We start from the raw sequence: 17,500 nt of genomic DNA, 5'->3' as shown, positions 1-17,500 counted from the left end.
AAGTGTCCCATGAAACTTCAGACCAAAGTTACTATGTGCTACCAGCTCTGGTGCCAGAGATTCCCATGCCTGAGAAAACAGGACACAAAGGAACAGAGCAAGACCATTTCCTCCCTTCTTTCCCTTTTCCTCACTTTTATTAATCTCTGGCTGCAGTATCTGGGAGGAAGGAAATCGCAAGACTTTTAGTCCATGCTTTTTTTTGCTGAAGCAAGTCAGTCAGCTGAGCAGATATCCCAGAGGACTGAGAACAACTGTCCCCTGTATTAGTGCAGTGGGGAGGTGACATCTGAGATGAAGAGCTGAGCAGGCAGTCTCACACAAAATCCACCTCTTCCTGACAAAGAAGACTAAAGCATGGAAGCAGTTACCCGCTCATGAGGCTGCACTGCTCAGTGTTATTTCTGAACTAATTCCCTCCTTTAACAAAGTCTCCTGCCAGAGTCTGGAGATAGAACACTGAATTGAGACCCACAGCTCAAAGCAAGATACGACACAGCTCTGTGTGACCCTCTGAACAACAACAACGGAAGGGACTTGGCAGGTATGTAACATCCTGAAGAATTGGGCCCTCCTGTCAACATTGCCCACGGAGTCCCACCTATTATATCTGATTCAGACAAATTCTTTAACTTGTGCTTTGATAAGGGCCAGGAGCACTTCCCACTGAGAACACACACATTCAAGTCCATTGACTTCCAGACAATGCAATGACACAGTTCAGAAGGGTAGAGTCAGGGAAGACATCTGTTTCTGGATGGATGCTAGGAGCTGTTGACTGCCACCAACGACCCAGAGAGAGCACTGAAAGGAATCCTTACACTCTTGCTACGCTCAGAACTTTCTCCAGTTAACAACATCCGTCCCTCTTCCCAGCTCTTTCATGACTTCATCCTTTCCATCCAAAGTAACTAACTGTTGCTTCAAGAGCACATCCAAAATTGCATTTTCTGAATGAAAACTGGAAAGTCTTGGGCAGAGAAGCAAAGCCCTTCTAACACAAGGATGATGGCTTACTGGCATTGCACTGAAATAGCAACAGCTACTTCTGTGGAGATTGTCTAGAACAGAGATGTTGGTATAAAACTGCTGCCTTGCAAACCACCATTCCCTTCAATGTCACCTTTATGGTTTTGGAGGCACTGGCTGCTTTCACAGCCAAGTTTGCCACCGCTATGGAAAACAGGCTGTACATGCAAGCCAGCTGAAGTCATGCAGACTGAGGAGGGCTTGGGCTGCTGCTGCTACCTCTGTAAAAATGTTATTTGGAAACAGTCTTCTCAGCGAGCTGTATAAGGAACCAAAAATCCACGATGAGGATGGAGGCTTGATGCTTTCCCATTCTTTAGCAATGACTAATAAAAAAGAGCTCTTATCTCAAAAGAAAACATTTCTGCCCCTTACAAAGTCATATAAGCAGGAAAGGCAAAATGGCCTTATATAGCTGGCCTAGTGATGTAGTCTTCAGCACTGTATCTGAAGACCTTCTAGCATTGCACTTGCATAACCTCAGCCAATGTGGATGGAGAACTATGCCAGTGCCTTTAGGAGGATGTCCTTCTTGACTTCATCAGAAATGTTGTGTGAGAACAGTGCAGAGACAAGGCCAAAATTTAAAAAAAAAGAAAGCATGCAGTGGGAGAACACTTTAACACTCAATAAGCCAGGCCAGAAATAAGTTTGCAATTAATCTACCAGAGCTGAGTGACATGCAAGACCTACAAGCTTTTTGGTGTCTAAGGAAACACAGATGCACGCTTTAGGAGCAGAATGACTCAAGTCATTGTCTTCTATGCAGAGCTGTTTAAGAAGGGTTGTGTTTGTAACAACAGTTTTCTTCTAGGGCAGACATGGGGTCTCTCTGTGATATGCAACTATCCACATAAAGATTTGAAGGAAGCCAACAATCCAAGAATTGGAGGATGGCTTCTCTAACCATCAAACAATTAAATATGAGTATAAAGGAATGTTTCTTGAATCATCTTTTTTGGTCCTCCTCTGGACTCACTCCAAGAGCTCAATGTCCTTCTTATGCTGGGGACACCAGAACTGAACGCTGTATTCCAGGTGAGGTCTCAGCAGAGCAGAGTAAAGGGGCATAGAATTATAGAATCAACCAGGTTGGAAGAGACCTCCAAGATCATCCAGGCCAACCTAGCACCCAGTCCTGTCCAGTCAACTAGACCATGTCACCAAGTGCCTCATCCAGGCTTCTCTTAAACACCTCCAGGGATGGTGACTCCACCACCTCCCTGGGCAGCCCATTCCAATGCCAATCACTCTCTCTGTGACGAACTTCCTCCTAACAATCCAGCCTATACTTTCCTTGGCACAGCTTGAGACTGTGCCCCCTTTTTCTACTGCTGGTTGCCTGGCAGAAGAGACCAACCCCTACCCAGCTACAACCTCCCTTCAGGTAGCTGTAGACAGCAATGAATCTCTTCTTTTGCCCTGCTGGCCACACTCCTCTTGATGCAGCCCAGGACATGATTTGCCTTCTGGGCTGTATCACTGCACTGTCAGCTCATAGTGAGCTTCTCATCAATCATTATATACAAATCTCTTTCTCCAGAGCTGCTCTCAACCCACTCTGCACCCAGACTGAATTTGTGCCTGAGACTGGCACAACCCAGATGCAGGACCTAGTGCTTGGACTTGTTGAACTTCATGCAGTTGGCACTGGCAAAACTCTCAGGCCTTAGGGCTTCAGTTTTAGGAAGAGCTGATTTCTCCATTACTGTCAGAGCAAAACATCAGGTGCAGGAAAAGAACCCAAACAGGTTCTAGCTGAAGCTCTGATGTTCTGATCTATGACCTTCTATGTGACAATGAGAGGTAGAAAGTGCAGCACACGTGAACACCTTTGTACACAACAATCAGAAACTCTGAGTAAATCCACTGGAGGCATTAGCATGTCTGATACTTCCCATCTCTTTCTGCAGAAGCAAAACTGCTTACCTTTAAGCAAATGAATCTTCTCAAAATCTTGAAAATTAAGTAACCCCAGTACAGATGCAAGCCTTGGAGGACCAATAGCTGCCCATTGAAGAAAAAATATGCTATGACAGGAGTTGTGGAGTAGTATGTAGGCAGATACAAGGTGGCACGAAGGATCCTAGAAAAATAAAGGTCACTGTTACAAAATTCCTTCTCTGTGCTGTTTACAACTATTTCTAATTGCACACTCCAAGTGGATTCATTATTTCCACAAAATATTAAAAAGCCCTGCAAAGATGACAGCTTGATTAAGAAACCCTCTCTTCACTACTTTGTGCATCACTATTGAAATCCAGATTTCAGAAGATGAGAAACCTCAGCCTTGCTCCAGATTTTCTAAATAAGGCTAGGAAAAAAAAAAAATCTCTTTTTTTTCAAGTCTTGAGCTCTGTGTGGTCTAGGTACTATGGAGCCTGGAGCTTATCTATGCCATTTTTTTAAAATGTAAATTCTTTCTAATCTGAAATCCACACTCCAGAGAAAATCCTGCAGGCTTTGCAACAGGGCTTTCTGTTAATTAACATATGTTTTGTCTATCTTCAAACCTCACTACTTTTATATTACATGGGGGGAGTTAAGTCCCTTTAATCTCATCATGTCTTGCTTCCAAAGCTCAAAAACTCTACAACAAGAAACTCAATGAAGCAAAATGATTGGAGATCTCTTGTATAGTTAATAAGAAACTCAATAAAGTCAAAGACATCAGCATTTCTGAAAGAAAAATACTACAGGAAATTAAAACCTTGCATTAATCAATGCTCAGAACTATTTATTTAACCAGACTGAATCTCTAAGGGTTTGTCCACATGCAGGGAAGGGCATGAAGGCAAACCAGAGTGAGTCAATGAAACCATGAATGTGAAACACATTAAACAATATTTTAAAAGCTAAACATGTTAAGCATTAAGCACTAAGCACCCGTGTGGATACTCCAAAGCAGATTAAATCATTGCACTCTAAAGGCATGTATTTAGCAAGTTATGATTTATTTGTGCTGACTTCATGAATTAATTGGTTCACTTTAGCTTCTCTGAACGGTCCTCATGTGAGTGAGATGAGGCACTACCCAAGGGCTAGGTAGCAAAAGAGGGCTCTACAAACAAGTAACTATCATTAATGTAGGCATTACACTGTAGTCTGACTCTGTAGCTGCAGCAGAAGGGATGGAATAAAAGGGAAAACGATTTATCCTGGTTAAGTAGCTCAGTCCCCTTGAAAATGCAGGAGCTCACAGCATTTAACAATTTACAAAGATAAGTGAAATAACACAAGCCCCCCTTTATTTTGGTCAATGTATTTTCCAGAGACTCATTTAAAAAGTATTTTTCTTTAAACTTTTAAAGAAAAATGACAGTTTTTGTCACTTCTGCTCACTGCCTTTAGTAGCCAATAGTAACTAAAGCTCTGCTTCTGCTCTTTTTTAAAGTACAATTCATTCCTTTCCTTCTCCCATCACAACCAATACTGACCTCCCCATGGGAATGAAAAAGAAACCACCCTGTAAATACACTAAACATTGCTTACCATAAGGGGAAGAGGATGATTCTTGTGATGAAGAATGCAATAGCGAAGAGGATAAAGAGTATATTGCAGGTTTTCTCCCATCTAGCATAATTAAACATTTTGGCTGCCTGCAGTGAATAAAACCCATCAAACAGATTAGAAATATTCTCCAAAATGAATTCCTTTCTGCATTTTCATAAACAAAGACTCATCTTCCACCTAAGCAGGAAGAAATTTTCCTCCCTGTTTGACATGCAAAGCAATCATTTTACTGGTACCTAATAAAGCAGTATCGAAATAGTCTCTGTTTAGATTTCTCCTTTCATCTAAAGGAAAAGACTCTGTATCAAAGGCCCAAACAACAGTTTCCTGATCAGAATATAGAAGTGCCATCAAAACACAAAGTGCTCTTGAAAACAAGAGGTAACCCTTCATTCCTAAACCAGATTCCAAACAGCTGAATCAAGGAGCAGCTGCTGGCCATAGCTGCATGCTCAGGAGCAGCAGCAATCTCTTACATGCAGGCATTCTGGTGCTTGCGTGTTACTGACCCTTCTGTGTGCCTAACTCAGCTTCTGTTTCCTTCCTTCCGAGAATGAAGATCCTATTGTTGCTCTGTCTCACTAATATAGATTGTAACTGTTACTTCTCCCCTAGCAGAACTGTAGAGCATTCCTCATTCAGGAATCAACCTGTGCACTGTTGAATGAAACAGACATTGTTAAGTATGAGAAAAGCTTCACGTGACAAGCCTAAGTTTTAAACAGCCTCTTGATGAATGATGTTTTTTGGGTGGCAGGGCTGAATTAAGTTATTCTGGTACCCAACTTCAGATTGCATTTGAGCTCTGTCCTGTTAAGTCCATGGGTTACGATGGCATGCACCCACAAGTGCTGAAGGAGCTGGCACAGGGCATTGCCAGACCACTCTCTACCACCTTCAAGTAAGTCATGGCAGACAGGAGAGGTGCCTGGGGACTGGAGGAGGGCAAACATTACTCCAATCTTCCAAAAGGGTAAGAAGGAGGACCCAGGTAACTTTAGACTGGTCAGCCTCACCTCCATCCCTGCAAAGGTAATGGAGAAAATTATCCTGGATGCTGTCCTTAGGCATATCAAGGACAGTGGGGTGGGGTCATTAGGAGCAGTCAACATGGTTTTATCAAGGGGAAGTCATGTTTGACCAACCTGATAGCCTTTTATGAGGACATAACCAGGTGGATTGGTGATGGTAGAGCACAGTGGATGTGGTTTATCTCAATTTCAGTAAAGCATCTGACACTGTCTCCCACAGCATCCTTATGGCTAAACTGAGGTGATGTGGCCTGGATGACCAGGTTGTGAGGTGGATTGGGAACTGGCTGAAGAAAAGAAGCCAGAGAGTTGTGGTCAACAGGATGGAGTCTATTTGGAGGCCTGTGACCAGTGGGGTCCCACAGGGGTCAGTACTGGGACCAGTTCTGTTCAGTATATTCATCAATGACCTGCATGAGGCCACAGAGTGCACTGTCAGCAAGTTTGACGACACCAAACTGGGTGGAGTGGCTGCCACACCAGAAGGCTGGGCAGGAAGAAATTTAATGAAATTCAACAAGGGCAAGTGTAGAGTCTTGTACCTGTCAAAGAACAACCCCAGCTATCAGTATTGGTTTGGGAAGGCAGGGAAGGAGAAAAGGATTTGGGGATCCTAGTTGATGGGAGGTTGACCACAAGCCAACAATGCCATTCTGGGCTGTAGCTAGTAAGTCAAGAGAGGTTCTCCTGCCCCTCTACTCTGCCCTGGTGAAGCCACATAAAGAGTACTGTGCCCAGTTTTGGGCCCCCAGTTCATAGAACTGCTGGAGAGAGTCCAGCACAGAGCCACAAAGAAGATTAAGGGAATGGAACATCTCTCTTACAAGGAGAGACTGAGGGAGCTGGGGCTCTGTTACTTGGAAGAGAGGAGACTGATAAGTGACCTCATCAATGTTTATAAATACGTAAAGAGTGAGTCCCAGGAGGCTGGAGCCAGGCTCTGCTGGGTGATGCCCAATGACAAGACAAGGGGAAGTTGAGGCTGGGTGGAAGTTGAGGCATAGGATGTTCCATGTAAACATGAGGAGGGATTTTTTCACAGTGAGGGTGACAGACACTGGAACAGTCTGCCCAGGGGGCAGGGGGGTTGTGGAGTCTCCCTCCCTGGAGAGGTATTGAAGACTTGCCTGCATTCCTGTGTGATCTGGTATAGATGATCCTGCTCTGGCAGGGGGCTTGGACTGGATGGTCTTTCAAGGTCCCTTCCAGCCCCTGACATTCTTTGATTCCATCAGTTGCCAACTCATCTGTAAGGCCACGCAGTGGCCCATAAAGCAGTTCAGGACTAAAAGTAACCCAGTAAAAATCACTGTTTGTACTCACTTAATATGGACCAATCCCAACTGCATGACCCCACATGCTGCATGACAGCAAAGAGTGCCAGGAGCAGGAAAGAGCAGTGACAGACAAGAGCCTCCAAGGGCTGCTTACAGTGGCACTGCAACCAAAAGATGTGATGAAACTATGCTCTTCATCTTGGTGTTTTAAACTCAGGATAACTATAGGAGGAAACACAGTGTGCAATTGTATCCTAACACACCCAGTAGCAAGTCTCTACGATCACAGTCCTCTGTGCAGGATACTTCTTAAGCATCTCTAAATATCAATCTCAGGGAAGAGACAATGACTTCTTGTGCTATCTTGTTTAGGGACAGCTTGAATGTCTCCAGCCAGAAGTGTGTAATGTAGATGTAGCCTTTGGATCATCACAGGGGTGTGAGTGCTGACAAAATGATGCTAGTTTGGAGAACCAGCCAAAATTCTGGCTGCTAACTTTGCTTGAAAATTGGTACCATGACAAGCTGCTCCCAGGCTAGCTAACTTGGTTGGTTTTAACAGTGAAATAAGAATAATCCAGGAAGGCTGCTGTATTTCCAGTCCCTGTTTTGTACTGAAGAACTTTTCTCCTGCTCTCTTCTCACAAGGGACTGTGTATCAGAGCATCAGCTGCTCTTTTTCACCTTACAGTTTAGGGATCTGTGAAACTGTGTCTGTGTGGGCTTAGGAAGGGATCGTATGAAACTTGTGTCAAAAAGGTTAAAGTGTGACTGAGCACAACCTAGTCCCCCAAAATCCCCACAAATCAAAAAACCCCCACAACCCAGAAGAAGAAGAAAAAAAAAAAAAAAAAAGAGGCAAGGCAGGTTTACCTCCAGCCAGAAATCTGCTGTGTCATGCACAAACATCACCAGCGTCCCAAGGCGCACGTAATTGCCACACCAAGAGCTACTCATCAGCCCAATGGCTGCCAAGTGGTGAACGACATGAGCCAGGAAATCCTGGGAAGGAGAGAAGAAATAAAACAGAGGTAAGCAAAACCAGCGCTAGAGGGTCTCCCTGAGGATGAAGTGACAAGCAAAAGTTGTCACACGCAGAGAGATGCACTGGCAGCCAGCGAGCGCCGATGGGTGCCGGTGTGGCAAGGACAGGCTGATGCTGCCCTCGTGTGGCTGCACCAAGCCCAGGATCAGGAGAGAAAGGCGGCTAGAGCATGGCCACTTGCCTTCCTCCTGGTGTCAATGCCAATTGTGAACAACAGAGACCAGTAAAAACTAATCTCAGCCATGTAGTACCAGTACTGGGAGGGCAGCAGAGTCTGTAACGAAGGAGAGCACAATTAGCTGAGAAGAGCAGAAAGTGCACACTGAATGAAATAATTTCCCCCCCCCTTTCCTCACTTCTTTTGCTCCTCTGTTTGAGCCTCGCTTTAAAAATTAAACTAAACTATGTTGCTGTTCTGGGCTTCATTAAGAAAGATATTCTGGGAGCCAAATATTTTAACCTTTACTCAGACCAAACTCTCCATTTCTGCAGTTCCTCTCCCAGCTCAGAAACTCGGCGTGCTTTTCTGTATGGTTTTGTTAGAGAACTACAGGTTGGGTGCTTCTGCATTTAATTACAAACAACTGCAAACAAGCACAGCCCTTGGTTTTGGTGAGCAATTAACATTATAAACATACATACATCCCATGACTAAGATGTCAGCTATTTATGCTAAAACCCTGTGCACTGCCTTAAGGTTAGATGCTCTGTCCAGGGAGACATTCAAAGTCAGGCTTGATGGGGCTCCCAGCAACCTATCTAGTTCAGGATGTCCCTGCTTACTGTAGGGTGGGGGTTGGGCTAGATGACCTCTAGATGTCCATTCTAACCCAAAGCATTCTCTGAAAGGAGGGTGTAGTGAGGTGAGGGTGAGCTTCTTCTCTCTAGTATCAGGTGATAGAATGAAAAGAAATGGCCTTAAATTGTGATAGGGGAAGTTTAGGTTGGATATTAGGAAAAATTTCTTTGCACTGGAACAGGCTGCCCAGGGAGGTGGTGGAGTCACCATCCCTGGAGATGTTCAAGAAACATGTGGACATGGCACTCTGGGACATGGTTTAGTGGCCATGGGGCTCTTAGGTTGATGGTTGGACTCAATGATCTTAGAGATCTTTTCCAACTGAAACAATACCATTATTCTATCATTTGATGCTGAGCTTTGCTGCTTCCTTGACTCACAATGTTTCCCAGGTGGCAGGAAGTAATCTGGCTATCAGGTCCTGGGAAAACGCAGCTGGGGGACAGGATTCTTTTTATTCTTGGCCCTGACTAGGACTAAGGAGACATTGTAATGGGCCACAGATTTACAAAAATAGGAGTGAAGGGCACATCAGAATCTCAGGTGAGTAACAAGGCAGTTTGCTTGGAGTCTTCTGTTATGGGCTGCTAGCAAAATGTTTCAGAAAAAATTCCAAGAGCCTCCTGACCTTTGGGAACAAGCAGGGTATTGTGCAGAGATGCCAGGAAGAGGGACTCACATTATGCCAAACCAAATCACTGCAGGACTCCTCAACCTGCACTACAGAGCAATAGGGCCCAGCAGGCACAGAGCACTTGGGCTGCTCAGTACAACTCTGTGCAATGTCAGTCTGCAGTACCTTGAAGCATTAGGCCTGGTGTGAGCTTAGGGGCTCTGCTCTCAAACCCAAAGCACAGATGGCCTCTACTGTGTGCAACTGGTAACCTGGGACACGTGAAAATACTCAAGGTCTGTCTGGGGAGCTGAACTGCAGCACTGGCAGATCACAGAAGTCTTACACCAGTCAGCAGGAGGTACCAAAGGATGAGAGGCTTTGGGGCCACACCTCTGTAGGTGCTGCCCGTTGGAGGGAGAAGAGCTTCTGTGGATTACTCCTTTCAATGAGGAAATACTGGGAATGTCTTGAGGTGATGGCCCAATGCCAAAAAGCTCACCTGAAATGGATAGCCAACCCACGTCTGCCATATGTCGTAAAACCAAGGTTTCTGGGGAAGACAGATGAGTCAGAGACTGAACAGCTGAGCAACAACAAGTCATCTTACCTCCAAATCTTCAATACTTAAAATTTCTCTGAGTGGAGCATGCAAAGAAGCCTTGACAACTGTTCTCCACCAATCTCTAAATGAATCTTACATCTCAGATTTATTATATTGGTCACAGCTTTTTGGCTTCTTTTCAAGACACCTGAAACCTTCCAGTTCACCATTTCATCATCCAAAGCAATGGGTGTGTGTTTTATTATTGCAATTACTCAAGATATGTTGCTACAGTGATTAGATTTTGCTGTGTTTACCAGCCACACACACCACCAGTTCATGATGATAAACAGCGTTGGGGGAGAAGAGCCAGATGAACATGGACAGGCAGAGAAACTGTTCTGCTGCTCAGGAGAAGCATTAACGACACCCCAGGCAGTGCTCACAGAGTTACAAGCAGCATTCTCTCTCTGTTATTCCCAACTTCTGACTCAGCAGCAACACCTCCATAAATACCCATGAATGTTGTTGTGACCCCCAAAAGTGTTGCCAGAAAAAGTCTGTGGTCTCCTTTGAGAAAAAACACAGCTTTTGGAGGTGGTAACCAGGCACGTTGTAAAGCCATCTGTGTGACACCTTAAAACTCCCCTTAAAGGCACTGAGTACCCACAAACTCCTTCAGCCTTCGAGTTCAAAAGGTAATGTAAAAATGAAGTAAACCCTCAGTGTACACCGCAGCCTATCACCTAAATTACATACATCAAGGAACCTGCAGAGCCACCGAAATCAGCCCTGATGTTGTCCAAAGCCTAAGAATGTCAATCCTTCAAAAAACTGAGTATTGATCCTTCAAAAGATGAACTTACATCATACAGAAATATAAATCCAGTGATGGAGGATGTAAGATAGAATGAAAATCGCCAGCTGCAAAAGGAAAAGGAAATAGTAAGAACAAAGCACTGTATTTCTATGGAGCCCTGAGCCAGAATGGCTGCAAATCATTGCAGATCAGACAATATTCACATAAACTTGCCCTCAGAGTCAACATTAAGGTTAACTGCATCTCAATAACTGATGTTCAGATAATTTATTTCTCTAGCAATTAGTCAAAGGTTATTTCACATGATCATGATACAGATATCTTGTCTGTGAGCACAGCAGTGATCTTCCAGCCAGGCAAGAGCTGATCAAAAGAACAGTCACAGCAAATGTAATAAAGTTCCCCAAAACTAATGTTAGATAACACCAATCACTCTCACTCCATCAATCCCTCTAGAAAACCCACACTGGACTAAGAACATCTCACAGTTCCCTGACTCCAGAAGATCTTTCAGCTGTGTGATCTGATCAATCACTGTGAATATTGTGAGAACCCACAGTGACTGCTTTCAGTCGCTGGGTTAGTTTCTTCTGATCTTTCTTAGGACTAACTGTTGAAAACAGGGGAGCCCTGTGAAACTTTAATAACAACTACTGGATCAGTTTATACCTTACCACAGAAGTCTAAATTAGCTATAAACCTCAATCTTTGACTAGGTGTGATGGTATTTAGCCTGGTCTAAGCTTTCTGTGGCTTAAATGGAGGCAGATAAAACTGTCAGGTTTTCACCTCTGATCTGTTAAGTCAGCAAATGGAAGAAAGATTTTGTGTATCTTAGTGAACTGTGTTGTTGCTTATAGATGTCAGAGCAGGATGCTGTGATTTGGAGGCGGCAATCAGAGTGGTAATGACTCTGGAGCCTGCGTGGGAGGTACTGTCCCTGGGACTGGGTGTGGCTGAAGACTCAGTGGGAGTGTTCACACTCCTACCTCTACAGGTGGTGGAAAATTTCCTTTCCACACTTCCCCTTGTCAGGAATAAGTCTGACATTTCCCTGAGCAGCTCTTCAAGATCAGTAGGAAAACACTGCAAGACTTCAAACGTTAGGAAATGTCATGAGCACAGAGACAGGCACATGGCCCCAAACATGGTAAGAACATCTTGTAGAACAGGAGGTATCAGGGAGGGGAGCAACAAACAGCCTCCCAGAAAAACTCAACTGGCTAAAATCAAGGAGAGCGAGCCTCAGGAGCACTGTAGTGGTGGAGTGAGAGATGTATCACACGAGATTGTGATCTCTGGCAAATATTCATGAAGAACCATATGAGAGAAGATGATAAGGACCTGCCTGGTAAAAACATGCCTCCTTTCTGAGCCCTGCTGTAAATTGAGGTTTATATCACAGGTGAAAGGAGGAGATGTTCAAAGACCAAGTCAGCATTTTACAAGACAACCAAACACAAGATGGGGGAGGCTAGACAAGACAGAATGCCTCATGCCTGTGGAAGAAGTCAAGACAACAACTATTAGTTGCCACTTGACACACTGGCAATAAACAAGGAATCATTTCCCTTCTCAACTTTAAAGCATCTTTCCTTGGGTGGTTTGCAAACAACACTTCAGAACACCCACTGTGCACAGGAAAATTCAAAGGTGCATGGTGGAACTTTGGAGGACAAGTGGAACGAGAACAGAATCAACAAGTAACATCTGGCTCATAAGAGAGGCTAAGAACAACACCACTGTGGCAAAGGACAGACATTACACAGAGGCTGATCCTGTCCTCGTACTTCCTATTTCAAGCAAGGCTGCTGGGAGTAGCCCAGCAGATATACTCAGAATCTATAGATTCTCTGTTGATTGTAAAGTGTGGTTTTTTCAATCAGATCCAAAGCACAGAGCACCTAACAAGACTATGCCATTAGTCCCCCAGCCCTACAAATGTACAGTGAACACACTTGGCAAGAAATATTCAGTGCTTCAGATGAACTCATTATACAAGCAAGACTGCCAGAGAACTACCTCATTTTGTATTTAGCCAAGCATCTTTATGAATTTGGTGAACAAAACCTAAAGTAAAACATCCAAATTCACCAAATTTTACTCAAGTGCCCTTTAAGCTCTGAGCCTGGCCACCAGGGAGAGCACTGAGCAACAGCTACACGAAAGATTTTCTGATTTAACTTCAGGAATCTTTTCTCTTCAGCTGAGACTAACAAAAGGGGTTTAGTAGGTGAAGTTACAGGCTGATATGTCTCTTAAGGCAGGGAAAGTTTCGTGCAAAGTGCTTTCCACACCCCAGCATTGCTTAACTGGGAGCACTAATAGCTTAAGTATGGTTCAGATTGGGCTCATCAGATTTTCCTTGTGATGCAGAAAAATGATCCTGGAGATTGCAGGCTTTCAAAAATTTCATAATGCTCATAACACCAACTACTAGCACGGAATAACTCTGTTCCTCATGTGTTGCCTTGAGAATTATATCCAATTAAATTCACTGACAAAGAGCAGAGCAAGGTTCACAGAATTGCACAAGAGAAACCTGTTTGCTTCGTTCTCATTCAAGCAGCCAAGCAAATTTAATTTCAGGTTTTGGCTGTGTACTACTAGAAACATGCATTTATGGCAGGCAGGTCTTTTATCAACAGCAGGAAATCTTACTGTCACTTGTAAAACAAAGTTACCTGATCCACAAAACAACAGCAGAAATAAAGCCTGGATGTTGGTTTGCCAGGGAAGTTTACTCAACTCAGGCTTCAGAGAGACATATTTGCCTATCACCTGGATTTCTGCCCAACAGAGGACATCATCAAATCATTATCATATCACAGAATCAACCAGATTAGAAGAGACCTCCAAGATCATCCAGTCTAACCTATCACCCAGGCCCATCCACTCAACTAGACCATGGCAATAAGTGCCTCATCCAGGCGTTGCTTGAATACTTCCAGGGACGGTGACTCCACCACCTCCCTGGGCAGCCCATTCCAATGCCAATCACTCTCTCTGACAACAACTTCCTCCTAACATCCAGCCTAGACCTCCCTTGCCACAACTTGAGACTGTGTCCCCTTGTTCTATTGCTGGTTGCCTGGAGAAGAGACCAACTCCCACCTGGCTAGAACCTCCCTTCAATTAGTTGTAAACAGCAATGTGGGCACCCCTGAGCCTCCTCTTCTGCAGGCTGCACACCCCCAGCTACTTCAGCTTCTCCTCACAAGGCTATGTTCCAGGCCTCTCACCAGCTTTGTGGCCCTTCTCTGGACGTGTTGCAGTATCCCAACATCTCTCTTGAATTAAGGAGCCCAGAACTGGACACGGAACTCAAGGTGTGGCCTGACCAGTGTGGAGTACAGGGGAAGAATAACCTCCCTTGTCTTACTGGCCACACTGTTCCTGATACAGGCCAGGATGCCATTGGCTCTCTTGGCCACCTGGACACACTGCTGGCTCATGTTCAGCCTACTATCTACCAGTATCCCCAGGTCCCTTTCTTTCTGGCTCTCAGCCACTCTGTCCCCAGCCTATAGTGAATCACAATGAAAACAATCATGATAAAGTACACAACTTTGAGCTTTGTAGCTGTACTGTTAGCCCTTGTTTCTTAAGCTAATCTATGCTAAGAGAGGTTAAATATAACCACGTGGATTTTTGCAATGTAATTCCGCTAGTCGAAATACAAAATACAGAGGACATTAGCAAAGTGTCTTACACTGGCATAGTGAATTTCAGTATCCAAAAGGATAAGTTATGTAAGTAAAGCCACGCCCTTGGGGGATTTGCATTGTGTGCAAGATTTTGGATAACACAGGAATAGCTAAGAAGTAAAATGCTGAGACACAGGGAAGCTCTTGACACACTTGTGAAAAATCAGACCTTGAATGCATATGCAGGAGGCTTTGAAACGTTTTACATATTCATTGTTCTCACTCACACTTGCTCAATGGCCTGCTCTCATCATATTCTGTATAGTTGTGTCAAGCTGCGACACTCATCATTTAGCTAGGATGCTGTGATTCCTGCCCTTGAACTGATTTCTGTACACATAACAGCATCCCAAAGTGACAACATGGGTACATAAAGAAGAGTGAGCATTTTTATTCCCCTACCATTACCAGCAGACACAAAAATATTTTCCTATTTTCTGCATGTTTAGCTTAGAGAAGAGGAGGCTCAGGGGGGATCTCATTGCTGTCTACAACTACCTGAAGGGACATTGTAGCCAGATGGGAGGTGGCCCCTTCTCCCAGGCAACCAGCAATAGAACAAAGGGACACAGTCTCAAGTTGTGCCAGAGAAAGTATAGGCTGGATGTTAGGAGGAAGTTCTTCACAGAGAGAGTGATTTGCCATTGGAATGGGCTGCCCAGGGAGGTGGTGGAGGCACCGTCCCTGGAGATCTTCAAGAAAAGACTGGATGAGGCACTTGGTGCCATGGTCTAGTTGACTGGATAGGGCTGGGGGATAGGTTGGACTGGATGATCTTGGAGGTCTCTTCCAACCTGGCTGATTCTATGATTCTATGTTTTCATTAAACACTGTGTAGCAGGAGATGTGTAAGTCCATGATCACACAATGAAGGAAGTTGGACAATATCTTGAAGTTGTTTTTCTTCAGAAGAAACTGTTAACCCAATCTTTTGCAGTCGCATAACTTGGAGAAAAGCCACTAGATCCTTTCCATCTGTGTGTGCACAACCCAAAACCCTTGTCAGACAGACACAGCTTTCTGGACATGAGTCCCCCTAAAAGGCACCCAAGGACCTCAGATATTTCCTTCAAACCAATACACCTCCCAGTAATCAAAAGCATTGTGTTTTCTTACAAAGCTTCCCGGAATTTTCGAAGCACTGTTGGGATCTCAAGGTTTCGTCGCCTCCGAAACCACTTTTCCACCAAATGGACAGTACAATTGCACTTTTTGGCAAGGCCTTGAATATCTGACTGGAAAAAATGGAACAGTGTTAGCAACAGGATGCACACCAGCATAATTGTCATTTACTTTCTACTTTGCAGATCATTTCCCCACTGTCATAAAGTCTTCATTTAAAGATATGGTGGTCCACCTTGCAGGCTTCCTGGTTTCATTTCTGAGTGACACTCAGAAATCCTGGATTTTCAAGGACACCAATTTATATAAATAAAGCAGGTGTGAAACATACAAATCCTCAAATGGTGTTGTTTTCTTTCTGGTGGCTTCAGCTAGTTTCAAAGGTGCAACTTCTGCTGCTTGGCAAGAGCTTAGGTTGGAGCAGGGAGTGCCACGTTATCAATGCATCTGCACATTAATTATGTTTAAGTAAGGTATTAGATACAATTATAACATGTAAATTAATCTCAAGGTGAGATGTGGGCCTGGAATGAAGGTGACCTGAGCTCCGTTCTCACATCCAATGCACTTCTGTGGTACAGGGCAAGTCAATTCACCTGAGCAAAATCCAGACTGCCTCCTTTTGACACCTAGAAACACATTAGGACCAGATCACACCTGGAAGTGCTTCAGCCAATTCAAGTGCCACAGCCAGTTGTCTCTCAAGGTGAAGTGGCTCTGCATGTGCTGAACAGTGCAATTCCTGCTTTTCTGGGTGCTCAGTGTCCTACCTGCATGTAGGCTTCCTCCCTCTTCTCCATTCCAAAGTGAGGAAGGAAGGACTGGGCTGACCAGCCCTGGGGCTGCTGCAGGAGTGGAGGTACACTTCAACTCATCCCTGGGGAAGCTCCTGGCAAAGCCAGTATGCAAATAGTCGGTGGCAGCAGCCTGGCTCCACCAAGGTAAGTCCAGTTTAATTAGCCTCCTGCCCTCAGAGAAAGCTCTGGTATGTGGGCAAAGATACTTCAGCTGCTGGGGAGGACAGGAGTGCAAACAGCCTCAGTGTCCAGCCTATCCTGCTGGTTGGGGAGCTCTCTACTTGCCATGCAGGAAAAAAGACTTTGTTTTGCAGCCAGTGGATGCTCTCAGTCACCAGCCAGACCTCTGCATGCTTTCTTGGGCACACTTGTATCCAACCTGAGGACTCTTTCCCATGTACTGAGGAATACAAAACATGCTGTGCTTCCATTCAGAGAGCAATGCTCAAACTGTTCTCATGCAGAAGAGAGGCATGAAACAGAGAAATTAGATACTTGCCCAGACAGAGAAGAGCTCACATGTGAACACAAACAACCTCTATTCCTGATATCAGGCAAATGACACAACAAGAGAATAGCAGAGTTAGAGACAGAGAGCAGAGTTCCACATATCAGTAACTACCAATATCCTCCAATACTAGAAAGCACACACTGCTTTTCAAAAACAGAGCAAGAACTCTGCAATTGTTTGATGCCCAGAGTTAGGTAAGCAAACCTGCAGAGGCTGCATTCACAGCAAAGTACCTGCTTCCCATCAACAGTCAAGTTGCCTCACTTTCTGAGAGGGTAAATACTGGCTCCTTTTCCCTCTTTACCCTCCCAATAAGATAACACAAAGGTTGTTTTTCTTTCTCACACAGGATTAAGTATGCAGCAATACAATGGATCAAAAAGCTTCCATGCCAATGTTCCAGTATTGCTTGCAATAAATATGATACCACTTTCCCACAACAGATATCAGCTGGTGTTCTCTCCAGGCAGAATAAGTTAAAGATGGAACACTGATCCTCACTGGGAATATTATTAACAGTCTAACCTAGAACAACATGCCAGAAAATTAAACATCTTAAACATTTTCTCTTCTGGATCCCATGTACCCTTGTCAGCAGAACAGAAACAAAACCCCAAATAAATTAAGTCATCTGTCAGTCAGCTGGAGCTTATCCCACAATGTCATTCTGATAGCTGATTGAAACAGTAAGA

General features: G+C 44.3%; 1 protein-coding gene across 4 annotated transcripts in view; it reads right to left on the bottom strand.

The window, feature by feature from the left end:
- The window catches only part of CERS3 (ceramide synthase 3), a 56,844-nt gene that overhangs the window by 17,090 nt on the left and 22,254 nt on the right, over positions 1-17,500 (bottom strand). For all 4 annotated transcript variants that reach the window (XR_010305419.1, XM_064158012.1, XM_064158013.1 and 1 more), the window contains exons 4-10: positions 15,495-15,613; positions 10,718-10,775; positions 9,810-9,860; positions 8,077-8,169; positions 7,724-7,852; positions 4,522-4,628; positions 2,959-3,115 (exon numbers count right to left, since the gene is read on the bottom strand). Coding sequence is in view for 3 of the 4 variants with exons in the window: in XM_064158012.1 (XP_064014082.1) it covers positions 2,959-3,115; positions 4,522-4,628; positions 7,724-7,852; positions 8,077-8,169; positions 9,810-9,860; positions 10,718-10,775; positions 15,495-15,613 (714 nt within the window). In the remaining variant the exon portion in view is untranslated. The remainder of the gene's footprint in view (positions 1-2,958; positions 3,116-4,521; positions 4,629-7,723; positions 7,853-8,076; positions 8,170-9,809; positions 9,861-10,717; positions 10,776-15,494; positions 15,614-17,500) is intronic.

This window comes from Pogoniulus pusillus, chromosome 17 (assembly GCF_015220805.1).
Source record: "Pogoniulus pusillus isolate bPogPus1 chromosome 17, bPogPus1.pri, whole genome shotgun sequence".
NCBI lineage: Eukaryota > Metazoa > Chordata > Aves > Piciformes > Lybiidae > Pogoniulus > Pogoniulus pusillus.
This window is presented reverse-complemented; position numbering and strand designations above follow the sequence as displayed.